Source organism: Falco biarmicus, chromosome 5, assembly GCF_023638135.1.
Source record: "Falco biarmicus isolate bFalBia1 chromosome 5, bFalBia1.pri, whole genome shotgun sequence".
In the NCBI taxonomy this organism is placed as follows: Eukaryota; Metazoa; Chordata; class Aves; order Falconiformes; family Falconidae; genus Falco; species Falco biarmicus.
This window is the reverse complement of record NC_079292.1, coordinates 76501555-76520887: the sequence shown is the minus strand read 5'-3', so window position 1 is coordinate 76520887 and position 19333 is coordinate 76501555. Positions and strand designations below refer to the sequence as shown.

The 19333-nt window shown below is 37.0% G+C and overlaps 1 protein-coding gene across 5 annotated transcripts in view; it reads left to right on the top strand.

The window, feature by feature from the left end:
* The window catches only part of PACSIN2 (protein kinase C and casein kinase substrate in neurons 2), a 64231-nt gene that overhangs the window by 29823 nt on the left and 15075 nt on the right, over positions 1-19333 (top strand). For all 5 annotated transcript variants that reach the window (XM_056340248.1, XM_056340247.1, XM_056340244.1 and 2 more), the window contains 4 exons: positions 4146-4256; positions 16371-16527; positions 17263-17498; positions 18242-18397. In XM_056340248.1, coding sequence (XP_056196223.1) covers positions 4197-4256; positions 16371-16527; positions 17263-17498; positions 18242-18397 — 609 coding nt within the window. In that variant the 5' untranslated portion in view covers positions 4146-4196. The remainder of the gene's footprint in view (positions 1-4145; positions 4257-16370; positions 16528-17262; positions 17499-18241; positions 18398-19333) is intronic.

Below are 19333 nucleotides of genomic sequence, written 5' to 3'. Positions count from 1 at the left end.
AATTGCCAGCTGGATGGGAGAAACCTCAGCTGATGTATCTGCTCAAGAAAATGTTAATGTGAGCTCAGTAATAATCTGTCCTGTTTGGTGAGCTGGTTTACCAGTCAGCATGGGGGTGGGTGGAAATTGCTAGAGCACTGTGCTACTGCTTGCTCAGCAAGTAGTTGAGGGACAAGAAGGCGACAGTGTAGGTACTCCTAAAGGGTTGTGCCTGGAGTCATGGAGTTGGAAGATAAAGGCCAGAGTGGATGAGTGGCTTGCCTTTTTTTTTTTTTTTAATTGGTTGGAAACAAAAGTGCTGAGGTACTAACAGACAGACTCCTGTTCTTACCTCTGCTGTCAAGAGAGGTTCCAAAGAATGTTTATCAATATGGTGATAGGTGCTTTATATATATATATAAATATATATTTATACTGTGGTGGGAATATGGGAACTGGATGTGTGCACCATGCTTTCTTATGAAGTTACTGGTTCTGCTGCAGTCTAGCTGACCATAGAAACCCCAGCGTTGTGAGATGCAGGTGAGAATTTGTGGAGTATCTGTGTAGAACTTGTCTGTTTTTCTCATCTTGATCTAAATTTCCCAGACTTTATACTGACAGCAGTAGTTGTTCCTAGGTTTACTTTTTGTAGTGAAATGGAAGACTGCAAATCCATGTGCAATAAACTTTCGTTGTGAAACCTCTGCAAATTCACTTGAAGGATGGGAGAACCAAACCCTAACAAAAAATGTGCTAAAGGACTGGCTGCTGTAATAATTCTATTTCATGAGGGTAGTATGACTCATACTGCTTAATGTTCCTATCTCAGTATCCAGTTTATTTTTAAGTAGTGCTGTACAAATAGTGTTTTTCTGTGCCAGTTGTTGCTATGACTTCATAATATTTCCCTAAATACGCTTGCTCATACTTTCTCACAGCATAGTATTTGGCATATAAAAACCTTAAATCCATCAGAATTTCCTGAGTACTGATCATTTTCATGCTTTTATGGGGGGAAAAAAAAAGATAGCTGTGTGTATGATGCAGTTTTAGTTGAGGAGGAATAGAAGTGGTTGGGTGTTTTTTAAAAAAAAAAAAAAAAAAAAAAAAAGTCCTCACAACCTGTTCCCTCATTTAAGAAAATGTTCCTCTGTTTCAGCTTTTCCAGTTTTTCCGTGTAGCTTTTCAGATTAAATTTCCAGCGCTGGTATAGTTTAGGCTATTTTGTTAAAGGTAAGCAGACACTGTTTGTTACTGCTTGAGAACACTGTCACTGTCTTGTCTTTTTGTATTTGGAGGGAGAAAAACACCTTCTGTGTGGTTTGGGAGTGGGTGGGATGGGTGACTTGTTGAAACTTTCCTGTAGGTTTATACTTCTGCGTAAGGGTTCCTCTTTCCTGACTTTGACACTGAAGACTTTACTGTTGTCTGCCTGATCTCTTACAAATGGCAGTAAACACTTTCGTTGAAAGATCTTGGTGTACTATAGAAAAACAACTCTAACTCTTCCTGAGAACCTTTGGAATCTTTTCCTTCCCTTGTTCTGCATGGCATGCTGAGTAACACAGTTCTCTCCAGTAGCTTACTTGGTTTCAGAGTAATGGAGTGTTAGAGCTGCCTTAATGGGAAAAAGGCAGGAAGATGCAGTTAACAGAATCCAGCTAGCAATGTTTATTGATCTGACAACTTTTCTTTAAATTCTATGTCTCCCTCTGATCAGATAAAATAATAGCAGAAATTATGGTTAAAGGTACCACTGCATAACCTTCTTTCTTTGTGAAAACTATAAAACTCTTAGAAAAAACTGTCTAATGTCAAAGTATTCTTTTGAGTTTGTCCAGCTAGTTGCAAGTTTATTGCACTTGTTTCTTCCTTGTGCTGCTTATGGCTGTCTAAGAAAGGCTATCAGAAATTATAAACACTTACAAATAATGATCTTTGCTTACCTTGATCTACTGGAAGAATTGCAAGGGCTGAAACTTATCTGAAAGAACACATTCCATGTAAAGGTGTGCTACTAAGAAACTGACATTTGAATGTGTTTTAATGTACTTTTCCCTCTTGGTTTAATAAAAGCACAGGTGGAAAAGCAGATTTTTTGGCAATTACTAATAACATAAGTTGAAGATTGTTACACTAACATGTAAAAATACTTTGGCTCAATATATCATGTTCCTTTCTAATTGTTTCCATTCTGCAGAACCCTTCCTGTATTTTTGGTTATCTTTTCAAAATAAAAATCTAACAATTGATGTACCCATTGTAGTTTCCAGTTCTGTATTCAGTGTTAAGGTTATTTAAGCTTTCTGTGATTTTGATGGTGGAAATGAATTGGATGAAAAACTTCAGGAGAAACAGCTTGTCTTCCCAGCCAGAGTAGTTTTGTTCTGTCTTTGCTGTAACTGTCTCAACAACTGTTTTGTTTCAGTAGCTAGTTTTTGTTACAAGTGGTGTATGCCTACCCTTACAGGACAGTTAAGAGTATCCAAGAAATGTGGATATAGCATTGAGTTCTTGGCCTTGGAGGCTTTCAGTTCTGTTTCGCTCAGCAGCATGTCATAACCTCTAGGCTGCAAGGTAGGCTAGGTTTGTAGGCATTTTCTGCTCTTCCTTTTGAAGTGGCCCTGTTGCATTAAGGGAAGCAACATTCATAGGGCAAGAGAAAGAGGGAGCTTCACCTTATAGTCTACTAGTAAAGGTGTTAATCCCAGAAGGGGTGGTAGAATCTGCTCACCCTTGTATGTAGCCCTGGCAGTAGTTGTAGGCAAACTTGGTAGGAGAAATCTAAACAGGAGAACCTGATGAAGTATCTGTAGAGATCAGACAGGGATTTGCATGTGTGTGTTGTGGGAGGGAGCTGTTTCCTTCCTCTCCTACCTCTTGGTCTCCACCCCACAAACCACATTTGTGGATTTAAGTGCCTGAATTTTTGCCTCAGTACTGGTTTTGATACTTATCTTAAATGTTAGCTTAGGGTAACCTTGAACTTTTTTTATACGCAGGACTTTATAAACAATCACCTCCTTCAATGAGGATAAATCATGTTTTTCTTCTGTGCGGCTGTGTCTGTGTAAGTGACAATGCCTGAATTGTCAAAGTAATGACCTTTAATAAAGATCAGAATTTTTTTTTACTGTTTGTTTTCCTAAAAGAAAACAATGAAATAGTATTGTAACATGTCACAAAATGCAGTAAAACTAGGTGTGGGAGTTTCAACTTCTGGCGAAAGTAATTGTCAGCTTCAAGGAGACCTTCTGTCATGGAGCCTGTAACTTCTTACTTGGTATACGTGGAACAGTAGATAAGTGCATCACACCATCATTTAGGATCTATTATCTGCAACGCACAAGAGTGTTGGCAAGAAAATAGCAAGTAGCTCAGGTAGGTAGTTACTAGCCCAATAAGAGATCTAGTCACAGCTGGCTGGGCAAGAGAAGGAGAGCTGTCTGAATATCATAAACTATACTAACACTTTTGGGAAGGAGGCTAGTCCTGTCTCCTGTGTTTGACTTGGGTCGCTGCAATGCTCTTCACATTGGTTTTGCTTTGCATTGTTGCTGAGGAAGCTCTGTTTTGCATTTAGGGATGCCATTAGTTTCCAAGTAGATGAATCTAAGATTCTTACAGAAATAAACCCTTTTCCTTTCTGAAAAGATGATCTGTTTTTCTTTAAATCAGCAAGTGGTTTTGGCCTTTAATATTTCCAGTGGGTTTCATTACAGAACATAGATTTCCAGTGAAAAAGGAATAGGAAGCAGTGCAGGTTATTGTATCTGTAGCACAAAGATCAATTGATTCTCTTACGGAATACTTCACAGTGGAATACTCAGTGAGTAAGCATCGTGCTACTCAATCTTTTCTTTTGGTTGTAACAGGAGATGGTCATGATAAAGTAAATTCAAGAGTTTGGTGAAATTTGGTATAGGCAGATGGACTGAACATTTTTCTGGACAGCAAACACAATGATAAGAGCCAAGAACTTTGTGTGGTAGAACAGTCTTCTGTTGCAAAATGTACTTGCATGCCCTGTGTGGTTACCTTGTGTGTTTATTTGGCATCCCTAGATATCAAAAATTTGAAGGATGTTACCTAACTTCATTTCTCTTTTGATAGCATTAATAATGAAAAACAGCTCATAAATATTTTGTTGTATCTTTTTACAGATTCTGAAGGTGTTTAAGCTCTGAATACTTACAAGCTCTTCATACATAGAAATGTCTGGCTCATACGATGATTCCGTTGGAGTAGAAGTTTCTAGTGATAGCTTCTGGGAGGTAACCTGAATGTTTTCTTTTTTTTAAAAAAAAAATTTTTATTTTTTACTATCGTTATAGAAAATAAGATTTTTGTACATCATGAACGTTGGGGAGAGCTACAGTACAAGACACCTTTGGTTATTGTGACCAGCGTAAATAGCCTTCAGGGTAGAAATGACCTTTTAGATTTTGGCCTAGTTCTGTCAAGGGTTTTTAACCGGCACAAGCTTGAGTATCATCCATTTGGGTAGGATGTGTAATTCAGAATTGAACCTTTTTTTATTGTCAAAGAAGGGATATGGGTGAGTAGCTTTTAGAATTACCAAGGGAGTTGAATGATCAATGTTAAAGCTAAAGTAACTGTTAAAAGCTACTGTAGGTGTACATAAATTAGAAATCTGTAAGATCGTGTGTGAATATACTGTATGTCTCCTGTTCGTGTCCAGATACAAGTGTAAACTTTTTTGAGAGAAATTATCTTCTGCTTATCTCAATGTAAGAGTGTATATGCAGAAAGATAATACAAAGCACATTGTAGTATCAGTAATATGTGCTGCCCCAATCTGAAGGCAGCTTTCAGATGTTATAATTTGATTGAGCAAAATGTCATAAAGCAGAAAGCATTTTACCAAAAAAAAAAAAAAAAAAAAGTTTCTTGCAAGAAAAGGAAAGGTTTGACGGTGTCAATACTGGAGGTAAGTAAGTTAGCAAGCTCTCAAGATGAACTGTATTCAGTAGGGCAGACTTCTACCATGTGACTGGGAGCTCTTGTGAGTTTGAAATGTAGCAACCATGAAAATGGTTAGGGAAAAAATGTCTTGAGTATTTCAGTTACCAGAGACGTATATAAGACAGCTTGGTTTTGGTGGCCTAACATTGTGCTACTTCTTAAATGAAAGCTTTTCTAGACCACTAACCCGTTTGTTGGTGGTGACAGCAAATTGCATTTTCATGCAATTATTTTTTATCCCATTATCTAAAAGACGTAATGCCAGTGAGGTTCTTGTTTGGTAGACAGCTGTCGTTTTTTGCAGAGATACTTACTATTATGTTAAATGTGTATATCCTATTTATAAAGAAGTGGTTTTAAGGTAACTAGATTCTGAGTCTTAACCCCTTTTTGTTGTACTCCGTAGTATGACTGCAGAGAGGATGTGGGACCTGTACTCCCAGAGGTGTCAACTCCACTGGACATGGTCCTGAGCAGTCTGATCTATCAAACCTGCTCTGAGCAGGGGCTTGGGCTAGATATCTCCAGAGGTGCCTTCCAACCTCACTTATTCTGTGTTTTTTATTTTATGCTGAGACAACTTTCTGGGCAGGCTTCCTTGAAGTGTTTCAAAATAAAATAAGGAGGCAAAATAATCCTGGACCAAAGGGTTTGGTTTGTTTTTTTTTTTGGATGTGTCATATACTTGGCAGAACATGACTTCTGGCTGGCTGTTCTGTACCAAGCTGTTGTCTTCCATAAGTAATCGGGTCTGGAAGCAGAAATGCTGAATGAATAAAAATAGGAATTCTGTAAACTAATATAGTTATGTTTGTACAAATGTGGACTCAAGTAATTAATATTAAAGGATGATAGATGATCAGAAACAGCAATTAGCATAAGCTAGGACTTTTACAAAGCATGGCTTCAATGTATTTGATGCTTATTATAGGTGGGTTAAAGGTGTTCTTTGTGTTTGTACTATTGGTGACTTATTTTATATCATTTTGTAAACACTGCTTTTTAATCAATGTCTTTGAACTTTTCTATGTATTCGTTCCAAAAGGTCAGAACTCTGGTCTGTTTCATAAGCAATGTCAGTAGGCTAATGTGTACTGCACAAGTTATATCTTTATTTATCCTTGGATAAAAAAAGTTAGACTTTAGTATTTCAATCAGTTTCTTTCCTTTATAGGGCTAATTCTTTGCTTTGCTCTTTTTCTTTTTTGATGTATAACCACAAAGGTTATGTTAAAATGGTCAAGAGGAAAAATTTCAGATTGAATTAGTTTTTCTTCTGAAATTTGAGTACATCAGGCTCAAAGGTTTTGAAGAGTTGATTAGCTTACTAGAACAGATATGCAGGTTGTTCAAAGGGGAAAACTAACAATATTTAGATCCTATTGTCATAATATGCTAAAATCAGTTAAAAGTAATCTCAAAAATTGAAGACGCAATTATATTCTCATGGAATGGATTCAGTTCATTAAAAATGCTAGAGACCATCTTCACGCTCACTCTTCAGGGAGTGAAACTGTAGTAAAAGGTAAGTCCTAGTGATAAGTCAACGGCTTTGTTACTGAAGTGACTTTAAAGATGTTCAGAGTATTAACAGTTTTTCTGGAAGCACAATTGGACTTCCCATGCAATTGATGACCATACTAAAAGAAAATAAAAATCCTGTGTTTCCTTGTACTAAGCTTCTTACAGTTTAGCAATATGAAATGGAATATTTAACTGAATTTTGGAGTTTTGAGTATTGAATTATGTAGAAAGCACTGTTTATTTTGCTCTTCCTCTGCTTTGTGCTGTTTGATGCTTAAGACAGGAAAGTTTGGGGGTTTTGTGGCTGCAGACTCTGATTTTAAAAATCATTAATAGAAGGTTTTGTTCCTACTATGGCTGTAGAGGCTTTGTCATTATTTTAGCAAGGTGATTAAAGGTTTGAAATTTCAATACGTTGAAATTAAGTGGTATTTGAGTGAAACAGAGGGGAGACTGTAAGAGTTTTATAGTTGGTTAGTGCTTAAAATATCATCACTGACATTTCTGTTGTGGTTTAAAAAAAAAACACAACCACAAAGCAAAAACCCAAGAAAGAATAGGTTAGAGAGTTCAAAAGATATAGCAGGTTATTATAAAGTGCTGTATGTGTAGCTGAAAGACTGTATGTAGTAGGTATGCCTAAATGTTTATGTAACTCCATGGGCAGTTGAAAAATGTGTGGTATGGCATCCCTGACATTCTGTGGAGATGGAGCTTTTATGGATACACTAACATTCTTTGAACTGAACATGAAAAAGAGTACTTTCACATAGATGATAAATGATGTCATAGTAATGCTGAGCTATTAACAGTAAAGATTGATGTAGTGAATTTTGACCTTCATGTGCTTGGTGAATTTGCAGTCTGCATAGTTTGAGAGAATAAATATGTTTATAAAGCTGTCTTAAGAAAAACATGTATATAAACTCTTATCACAATGGAAATAGCTGAGAGAATATATTAAGCAAAGAAACTGCTGTTTCTTTGCACTCTGATACTTATCACAAGATGACTCCTTAGTACTGGGTATTAAACTATTCAGAATACCATTAGTCTTGGCAATACCCTATTGTAGTGAGAAATGTGAATAATGTGGAACTTAATGTTTTGGTTGACAGCCTTTATAGTTGCGTGTAGAATCATGTGGCAAGGCAAGTGTTTGTTTGGTTTGGTGGGTATTATTTTTTTTTTAATCTCAACACTGAACAAAGTGCTTGGACAACACAAGGGAATGTGGTAATATACCTGAAGCTGTGCTGTCCGCTGCAGTGTCACCTTGATGTAGGATATTGAGTGATTGCTTTCATCCAGGGATAGTTTTCTTGTGACCTCTGCACTCTACTTGTCTGCGTTTCTGTGATGGTAATTGTATTTTGACTTGCATGCCTGATATTAGGTTGGAATGTATTTTAGTTTGTATATACTTCTGATTATGTCTGAGTGAATAATGAAGATATCCAGCAGCTTGCTTAGGCCACGTAATGCCTTGCCAGAATGTACCATTTGACTTCAAACCTTGCCTTTTTACAGAGGAGCCTGACAAAACAGGAATTATCCTTGAGATCAAGAGTTAAGAGGTGGGAGGAGGTTGCCAGGCTTCTGTGGTTGGTAGAAAGTGAACCTAAAGTAAGGGGAGTCCTGTGCCAGTCGTAATAGATTTAACTTAAGAATAACTCTTCAGTGTTAAATGACAAGCATAAAATAACATCTAGCCTGTTAAACTTATTACCAAATTCTCATTTACTTCTGGTTTGGAACCATCTTTCCAAAATAAAAATTTGACTGAATTTTAGTCCAAAACTTGTCCTTCTTCCATATGTCCTGGATTGGTTATTTTGTTTCTGAAGATTGCAACTTTGAATTCTGCTTAATCTTTCGTAAAATGGAAAACTAAACTGCTTTGATCAATGTGTTTTGCCTGACACTGATTAGAAAAGATGTGTCTCTGGAATGCCAGCCTCAATACTTCATGCCTGGGGTAACAAGAAATAAAGAACTCTTAATCAGTTTGGAAGTTGTATGGTTACTGCAGATTTTGTCATTTGCACCTTTTGATAGAGGTTTTTAAGATACCTGATGTGGTTTTTTTTCTAGAAAAAAACCCTAGAAAACTATGGGTTTTCTTAATTTTCAAAGACAGCCCACAGTTTGTTAAAAGCCACCTTGCTATGTTTTGCTGTCACAGCTGAAAGCAGCGAATGCATTTAAACTTGGCCATGGCACAGAATAGACAGTCTGGCAGGGTGAGCTTTTGAGTTTGCTCCCTCACACTCCAAAATAGCTCAAATTTATTTACCTTTGGAGTGTGTGCAAAGCCCATCTTGTTCTTGAAAGACGTTTAGGAAAGAGTGAGGTGGCTGGGTGTGGGACCTATTTGAAGAACTTACTGTGAGAACTGGTTTTTTGCTCACTGCATGTTTTGGAAACTAAACCACTTTTATTTCTTGAATGTTGATGTTCTGTTGAGCTGATAAGAATTGTACTTAATAAAATGTTGATAAACCAGCTTCAAAGTTTTTGCTATTGCTGTTGACAGAAATTTCTTACGCTGTTGTCTTTAGGAAATAAAACACTTGCTTCTAGAGCCAGAAAACCAATTAAGAACCATTTGCTTTCTTTTGGAGTTGTCACAGCCTTTGCTAGGGTTCCTTTTTACAAAGATAATTACTAGCAGTTTGATCACATTTTAAAATGTGAATCTATAATGTATGCTTGCATGCCACTAAACTTACTGCTGTAACCTTGTCTGGCTGCATATGCTCAGACTGTCCATGGAGCAATTCAATGCAGGTTACTTCATCTATGAAGCTTTTTTTAATTAGGCTGCTGTTTCAGTACTGTTCATGGAAGCTTCCAGTTCTGGCATTGAGACTCAAACTCAGCGCTTGAAATCCAATGTGAATAGTAATTTGTTTCCTTTAAAAACTAGTAAATTTTTTTATTACTACATAGGTTTTGTTATCAGGTTCAGATCTGTGGTTGGGAAATAGTTGTGTTGTTGAAAGAGAACTGGAGAAGTCACTGTTTGGGTTTGTATTCTTGGTGTTGGCTTTCTGTAGATCTATCAGTCAAAAAATGTGGGTAGGATAAGGCTTAGGCATAGGTAGTATCTTGTATCAGAACAGCTGGTAAAACTGAAAAAATAAAGCTTTCAGAAATACACGTCTTTCTTAGGCATGAAATAGAAATAGCAGCAGCTTTCACAATTAAATTGAGGAATTTTTTCCATGTTTAGTTAACCCAAACTACTACTAAAAGTTTTTTGTCTTCTAGCAGGGTGATAAATCCTTTTCAGGAGAAAACCGTAATAATTTTCCTCTGATTTGTCTAGGTGTTTACCAAACAAAAGCACTTTAGGAAACAGAGAATTTGATACATGTTTTCATGTAAGCTTGCTTAGAAAGCAAGAAATTGTAAAATCATAAGAAAAGAAATTCTGAGCAATTTTCATAACAGCGGAGAATTTCATGAAAGTTTAAGTCATATTAGTGCCTCAGTTTGCTTAAGAAATGGAAGCTTCTTTTTCTTTCTTCTTTTTTCTAACAAACCTCAGTGTATCTTCATGTATCTGGTTAAGCTCATGGCACTCTCTTGGTGCAGAAATTTTTTGCAGCCAAGCAATCTTGTTGATATGTTCCAAGAGGGAATTCTTTCATCTGTGTTACTTAGCTGACAACGGTGGCATGCTTTGGGTAATCAAAAGGTTATTGCTGATAGCCTGGAGCAGGATGGCAGTAACTTTTCCAAGGGAAAGTGGTAAATTTGGAACCTGATATGCAATTTGAAACCCTTTGTATTTCTTTCTGATCTGTCATATGGACTCTAATCATTCATGCCATTTTCTTGCATCCAGAAATAGACTGTGGCAATGTTGGTTGGTTCAGACATTCTACTGCTTTAGTAGAACACAAGAAATGGACAACCTTATTGACCTTGCTCTGCTGGAAGTAGTTTTGAAATGCACTTTCATTTCAAAATGATGTTTCATTTTGAATCTATTGATTCAAATTTGATTGAAAAATCAAAATTATTCAAAATGATGATTAAAAAAATGAAATAATTCAGTATATTAATTGTAAATTGAAGGCCAGTTTTATGATGCATTTTGTTAATTAAGCTCTGGCCTTACGCTTGCTAATCACTGTTGTGGTCATATGGAAAGAAAAATGCCTTGAGCAAGCTGAGGCCAATGTTGTTGTTCACTTAGATACCTGTGAAGGTAAGAAAGGTGATGAGTAAGCGTTCCTAGAGATCAAAGTAGAAGTGTATGCATATCTTGCAAGGTAAGACATCAAAAGGAACAGCTACCCTGCCTGTGGAAGCACTTATTAATGAGCCATAGGTCCCTCACAGGCTGTGCACCACTTATTGCCTAGTTGTGCGTCCTTACGCTTGCTTATTTTCTGCTAGCATCAGTACTGTGATGCCCTCTCCATTTACTGTAGGGGTGTTTAACTGCCCTGTGAAAACACCTACTGATCCAAACAAAAATAGTCAACCTGAACAGCTGCTAAACCAGCAACTGGTATTCACTCTATGAACTCAGGCTTGTGACAGATTCCTTTGGAAGATGGGACTTGGTGTGCATTTTAGGGAGATGAGCACATGGCTTTCATTACATTCTGAAGTATTTGCTGAGATACCCACCAGCAAGATAAGATTTTCAACTTACTCAGGCGAAGTCGGTCCCCTGTATAGTATGGGTGAATCAAATTTGGCCACCATATGCATTCCCATTCTCCACACCCCCCACCAAAAACAAACAACAAAAAAACAACCCAAAGCAAAGTCCAAACTCAACACTCTGGATAGCAGAGGCAGTTGATCTGGGATGTGCCTCCCATAAACAGCTTATAAGCTGTCTGCTCAGATGGCCTTGGTCCTGCCCGTTTGGTACTCTGAGGCCTGTGCTCCATGCCTGCTACTGTCAGCCAACATCTGTGACCTGTCTGTTGAGGGGGTGTGTGATGGATGCAGGGAATTCTAGAGGAAGAAACTCCCCAAACTCACTCTTGAATATTGAAAAGGTATTCCTGTGCTGAGGGATTTCAGTTACTTGCCAGTGAATGCTTTTTGCTTATGAAGTAGACTGCCCTGTTTTGCTTTTTCATTTTAGAAATATTTGGACTCTGCGGTAGTAGATTCCTGTCATATCTCCTATATGCTTTTTTTATTACTTTTTCTAACATTGAGCAACATAACATTCACAATTTATATTGCCAGATGTTTGTTAACTGGTATGTTTGGCTTTAGATTTTGTGGGTTTAAGAGCTTCCTCAGGATTTTTCTTGCAACCAGTGGTAAATTTATATGGGTAAACTTAGAAAGCTTACTCAGACCTAGTGCTCATAGGTCCTTGGACTGTGTATGTGCTAATTATGCAATAAGATAATTCTTTTTATTTTGAAAAAGAACCCACAGTATTATAGATGTTAATGCTGGTTGAAATGTTTGGAAACTTCCCGTTTGACGTAGCTGGAAAGAAGCTGTACTCATGGTTATATGGAATGCTGGAAATAGTAAGTGTGTCCGCATATTGGTCATCAGGATGCGTGCGTTTGACTGTGAGCCTTCAAAGCTCATTGTGTTTCCTGTCTATGACTATTTGTCCATTAAAAAAGCCTTGTTGTACCCTATGGTGACTGACTTTCTTTCAAATGGTTCCAGTTCATAAAAGCAGACTAGTTATGAATAAGCTAGGCAAGCTTGGAAAAAGACATAAAATCTTACTTCAGGCATTTGAAACTCCTGAAACATTTGTGATTATAGCAATTACCATGATACAGAATTAACTGACTGGAGTTTAGCAATAGCTGAATGTTTGCCGCCACCTGGGCTGCTAACAAATTAAAATACTCTTTATTTTTCATTCAGTGTACCAGAAAAAGTGTGTGTTAACTCTTTATCACCTTTTATCCTGCTCTATGGCTATGCTTAAAAAAAACCCCCAAAGGAGTGTATTAGTTAAGGTAAGGGAGCCTAGGTAATCTAAGACTCTCCCTTTGTGTTTAGTGCTGTGAAATTGTAAAACAACGAGGTTGTAAGCTCTTAAATATTCCCACTAAAGATCGTATCAGTGACAGTGCTTGGCAATGTTAGTACACTGGTGGTCACAAAGGAGAGATGGCGGGACTGCTCACTCTGCAACACTAAATGCCTCATCACAGTGTGCTTTTCTCTGGTTATTACAGATTTAGGGACTCTTAGATTTGACAGAGGATTTGAGGTGACATTTCTGTGTTTATGCATGAGAGGAAATACCCAAATGAGAAGGAATGTTTTCTTGGTTAAGGAAAATGGAGATCTGAAGGCATCTATAATGCCTGTAGGAGATAAACAGGGCAAAATAGGATCAGCTGAGGCTTATTAGTAGCAAAGCTTGGTATTATTTAGTGGACAAGGGAAAACTGGTGGTTAACTCAACTTGTGTGTGTGTGACAGAACTGTGAATCACAATTTTTGTAAGTTCACTGATCGCATCAAGAAAGTGACCATGTGGGTATTTTGAAGAAATGACCTCTTGGAGTTATTTCCTTTTGAAGTGTTTCTGGCAACTAAGGGTAAACAGCAACTGAATTTGCTATCATGTCTTTTTAAATATTTTTTTAATATATATTTAAATAATATTTTTAAATAAATGTCTTTTTCGGATGGGTGAAGTGTTGATGCTAAAATGAAAGCAGGTTAGAGCTTTTAAATATCTCTCATTCTTCTTGAAACTAAATAAGTTTACAATCTTACAATTTACCTTCCTGAAGCAAATGTTTCACTTGTAGGAGAACGAAACTGGTAACTTCATGTCTTAGTTGGCTGCTGTCTGTTTAACAGGAACTAGCCCAATGCTTGGAATGGCCAGAAAGTTATTCTAACTAGTGAAGTCATGTGTTCCTGTCCTGAACAGTGCTCGTTCGGAAATCTGAAAATTGCAAGGTATTATGTAAACATGGCTGTGACTGAAACAAAGAAACACAGGGTTTTCTTAGTTTTTATTCTTTCTTGGCCAGTTGCTACAAACGAAAGAATTTGTCTTTTTTCGTTTTAGCTCAAACACTTCATGTGAAGGGGAAGAGGGATGCACTGCAGAACATTTGCAGTCTGCCTCAGGAGTTGGAGAGAATAGTCTTGAATAAAACAATGCATTAAGTAATTTTTTTTTCTTCTCCAGAATCAGGGTGTTCTTGCTATTTTTACAGCTTTTTAATTTATCTACAGTTACCCTAGTAGTTCCTTGGCTGCATAAAGACTAGAGTTCTCCCATTACTTCGGTGGTCTGAATACCCTGTGCTCTCGTACGTCTGAGCCTGCCTTTTACAGTGGCAGCTGCACGCTCCACTTCCCAAAAAAAATTGTCATTGCAGTGTCCATAACTTAAAATGCACTTTTTTAAAAAAAATAAACTACTAGATTTTTAAAATGTTAAGTGCCAGTTATGTGACTTATGTTCTGTGTCACAAAACACAGAAAAATATGTGATTTCCAAAATTCTAGCATTCATCATAGGGCATGAAATTTGAATGTCTTAATATACTTCAAACTACTGTTTCATAAATCCAAGTGAACTTTTTTTCCTTGAAAATACTACTGTAAAAGACTTTCTTTGGAATACAAGGTTGTTACTTTCTAGTACAGTAGGCCTGATTTTTTTCTTTATGCTGGTTGTGAACTGTAATGCTAGTTTCTTCGGTCCTCTGGTGGAGAAGGAGGTGGCGTGGGTGAACGATGCGTTGCCTGCGCAGCTCCTTTGAGGTGGCTGTATGCAATAGTGGTCAGTGGGACAGTGTAGGTGAGCTGAATTCAGCCCTCTGAATGCCTGCCTGAGATTTGGCAACGGCTAGATGTTACCAGGAGGTTAGAATTTACTCAGACAACACAAAATGAAAGCATTAAAAATACCGTGAGGCAGCCAGCTCTCATTCAGTATTAGCATTTAAAATGCTAATTTAATAGTGAAAATTTATGAAAGGAAATGTTCATGCTAGAGAAATAAATCCTTGGGCACATAGCTGGAGACACAAATTGAAGCTAATAAAAGGCTGCAGTAGCTGTGCCAAGCTAGCATAACCTGTTTTAACAGTCTGCTTGGCTGTGAATCTACAGCTGGAGTAATTTTGAGCAGATGAATGATTTGCCCTTCCATTACAAAGGCTTTAGAAAGTATTTTTCGAGGTACTTAATTTACTTAATACTTTGATTACATAGGTATATTGTATTAGCGTACAGCCTTAGTTTGAAACTGCCTACTTCTCAGTTTCTATTTCTCCTGAAAATGAGAGGCTATTTTTCGTACTTTCTTGTTACTACATGAAATTTGCTTTGACACAAATGCATTCACTATCTTGATTTTTGGTGTCACCTTCCTTACAGTTCTGGTAGCTTCTTTTCTTCAGTTATATTGTGACGTGTTTAAAGGCAGGGATAGTGTGGACTGGCTTTTTTTACATGATTTAGACAAATCAGTGACTGCTAACTAACGCTTCTCTTAAATGCTACCTAAATTTCTTTGATCTGTTGAAATTGATCTAGTCCAAAACCATGCCCAAATAAATCCTTTGAGGTCACTGTCTAAAGGAATTACTTTTGTCCTGCCATTGACGTTTTCAATTCCCTGCCCCTCCAGCTTTGATGAGGACTCCTAACATATGTCTGCATTTATCAGCATAGTCACTTATTTTTCCAGCACTTACAGCAAAAATATATATATTTTTCCTCAAGCAGATGGCTTGCATGTACATCTGCTGACAAGATTCTGAATAAATGTGAACCTAAAAGTTGGATGGTTTGCCATCAAATGTAAAAATTACAAACATGCTTTAAGTATTTGAATGTTTAATCTACTGCCTTACTGCTAATCTTTATTTTCCAGTCAGGTGGTTAGGGCAGATAAGAAACTGACTGAGATATTTTATAGGCTGTGCAGCTTCTGTTAACCAAGTTCTTGTGTCTTGTTTAATGTTTACAAAATCCAACCTGAGTGACATTGAAATCAGTGGAAATATTACTCTACTAGCAGTATCAGGCACTTTTTTTTTTCCCCCTTCAGTCATCTAGATTGGTGATTCCATGTGGGTATATACACAAAAATGCAAGGAGGGTGTTAATTATATAATGTATTTTCATTATATAGTGTGCATTTTTCTCCATATCCTCATCCTTTTGTAGCTTGTACATTGAACAACTGTGTTTTGGGATTTTTTTTTTTCCTTTAGAATTCACAAGTTAATTCTAGGTATGGGAACTCCATGTCATTGCTGTCAGTATCTTCCCATATTAAATTCTACAGTATACTTTGGAAATAGTTGCTATGTAGTTTGTCAGCAGGGAAGCACAGCTGTAACAAAGGCCACATTCAGTCTCTGCTGTATATGTAGTGGTTGTGCTTTTTCCATGCTGCATTCTTAAACAAAAACTATTATTTATGCTTGAGAGAGATGTTGCAGTACTCCTTTGCATGTCTTTGCAGTTTTGTTAATCCTGAAAGATTAAACACAACACAAAACTAAGGCACTAGGTGCTTAATTATAAGCATGGAAGAGGGAAATACTGTATCTGTGTTAAATATCTTGATTATCTAAAACATTACCAAGCAATAATAATGCAGAACAGTTGTGATGACTGGCCATAATTATATTGCAGGACTAATAAGATATAACAGAGCTTTTAGAATGAATAACTTTTTTTACAGGAGAACTTGTGTCCTTTGTGGTGGTGTTGCAATTACTTTTTAAGATTAATTGAAAAATACCCTATGCTATAATTGATTAATTCCTGCTAGATTATCTTGCTTCTAGGTAACAGTACTTGTGTTAATTAAAGATTTATCTTGTTTTCTTGTTATCCTGCTTTCAAGCAGGAATTGTTAAGTATTTGTCTCTTTATAGGTTGGAAATTACAAGCGTACAGTAAAACGAATTGATGATGGTCACAGACTTTGCAATGATCTTATGAATTGTATTCATGAACGGGCACGAATAGAGAAGGTCTATGCTCAGCAGCTTACAGAATGGGCAAAAAGGTGGAAACAGCTTGTGGAAAAAGGTAATGCGTTCTGATTTTGAACTGTGAAAACTTACACAGATTTTTTTTTTTCCATTTGAGAATCTGTTTTGGTAAGTACAAAGTAGAAATTTTGTACTTTTAGCCTATAATGGAGCCTTTGCCAAAGGCTTGGTAATGTAACAAATGATCAAGCTTTTCTTGATGAAAAATAAACAAAGCCCAGCTTGTTGCATACTGAAGCAGATGAATCTTGCCTGCAGTGCAGAGTGAGGTATCCAAATAGATGCAGTTCTAGAGAACTGGCCGTTTCTAGGTCATGAATGGTATAGAACACAGTTTGAAAAGTGCATCTGAATAATAAGGGGGCAGTGGTTGTGGGGGCAGACTAATAATAAGAGCTAGATACAGCTTGAATGGAAGGTTAATCTGATACCATTTTAATATATTCTAAAATAGTTTGTCCTTTCCTGTTTATCCGTGCTTCAGAAAGTATGTTGAGAAATTGAAGGCAGTTCAAGGAAGAGCTAATAGATGGAATACTGAGAATCGTGGTACAGGGAAAGAGGGGCCAGGTTAAATGAATATTATTTCTTCTGGTGTAAAAAGTTTGTAATATTCTAAATTTGTCTGAAAAGAAACTGTTCCCTTTTCTAGGTTTGCATCAATATTGCTGTTTACAAGTGAATATAAGTCAATAGCTTCAGGTAGTTTCTTGGGAATATAAGTTCCATGTGGGTGATGGTTACTGAGAATGACACTTTCTGTTGTGTTTAGGCCCACAGTATGGAACAGTAGAAAGGGCTTGGTGTGCTTTTATGTCAGAAGCTGAAAAAGTGAGTGAACTACATCTAGAAGTAAAAGGTTCACTGATGAATGAAGACTTTGAAAAAATCAAGAACTGGCAGAAGGAAGCCTTTCATAAGCAAATGATGGGAGGATTTAAGGAAACCAAAGAAGCAGAAGATGGATTTAGGAAAGCTCAGAAACCCTGGGCAAAAAAGCTGAAAGAGGTACAGCAGTAGATTATGTATTAGATACCCTGTGTTACAATATATTAATGTCTCAAATCTCTATAAGGGAGTAAACTCCCTATTCTCTCTGCTGGACCCTCCTTTCTCAAAAAGATCTCTTGCTTTCTGTCCTCTTCTGAAAATAAGTATTTTTCTCTTGGTCTCTCCTAATCTTGGTGACTTTAGTGAAAGTCTGGAAAAAGTGGAATTTAAGCTATCATTTTAACGGTATCTGATTTCATGCATTTGAAAGTTACGAATTACTCAAAGAAATGAGCAGGAGAAAAGTGTGTGAGTTTTTTTCCCTGTCATATAACATTACTCTTCAATAACAGGTTTGTAGAAGAAGGGGAGCAGGAGAACATGGGCATGAGGAAAAAATGTTCTGTTGGGGACTTCCTGTAAACCTTTTCTTGAGTCTGTTCCACACTGCTTTAAGCTGTATGAGTGACATTTCTTGTATGGTGAGAGAATGCTGATTCACAAGCACTACAATAATTCTCATACGTTGATTCTTCCGTATTCATTCCTTGGCCTAAATCAGAAAGAGAAAAAAACCCAAAAACAACAACAAACCCAAAACCCCCAAAAAACCAAAACCAAACCAAAAAAGTAAAAAAAGGAAGAACATGCTGAAACAAAAACTGACACTTTCTTCATTGCAACATGATTATAAGGCTGAAAAATTTAGTTGATGGCTGTATAAACCGTCCCAGACGCAAATATTCAAATCTACTTTGTAGGTGGAAGCTGCAAAGAAAGCATACCATGCAGCCTGCAAGGAGGAGAAACTGGCTATATCCAGAGAAACAAACAGCAAAGCTGATCCAGCACTAAATCCTGAACAGCTTAAGAAATTACAAGACAAAGTGGAGAGAAGCAAACAAGATGTACTGAAGGTATACCATATGCTAACATACTGTTTGTACACAGTCTTTTTGACTTGTAGCTTGTGCATGTTTAAGCCTTTTTTTTTCTTCCCGAATGTGCCACGGACTGCAGTGCAGCTCACTTTCAGTTACAGTTCTATACCAAAATCCAAAATCTAGAGTTTTCTTCATATGTACTGCCAAGTACTACTTCTGTGAAGAGTGAATAACCTATTACCTCTAATTTACGTAAGTACTTTGAGCAGGGGACAAAGCAGAATTGGTGAACTTCTAAGAGTTCTTCTCATTTAGTGTAGTGAAGGTTGAATTATTTCACTTGAAAGGCTGTGAAGACAGATGTTTAAAACTTGCTGACAACAGCTAAATTTGTAGTCATTCTTGACTGCAGAATACTTTTTTTTTTTAAGCAAGCTGATCATAATCTATTTAAATAAAAGTAAATACACTTGAAAATGCTATTCTGTTGCCCAGTTGGGTTTATCTCTTAAGTGGGCTGCTACAAAGAGGCTCTTCTTGTGTGACTTTCTTCAAAGCCATCTTTTCCCTTTAAGAATGCTGTTCTGTGGTCTGGGAGGCGGATGTTACATTGGGTGGGATCTTTTAATTCCTGTCTGTGGACTTCTTCTGTAAATTATTGTAGAGTCTGAGGTTCTATGTATTAAGTGAGGTCACAGCATATGCAATTTGTGTTCACAGGGTTGTATACAATGTTTGGTTTTTTGGTTATAAGTCACAGTGCGCTGTGTAAATTACTGAAGGAGAAAAAAGACACCCCTTCACAATTATTTGAAAATCTTTAAATAAGAGATCTGTAACTTGAAAGGCTGCCTGCTCTGATTTACTCTGTGGCTCCTTTGGTTTTTATCTTTCATATTACACTAACATTTGTCAAACCAGAGAAGAGGCTTAGAGCTTAATTGTCACTGTTCTGCAGTTTTGTTAGGT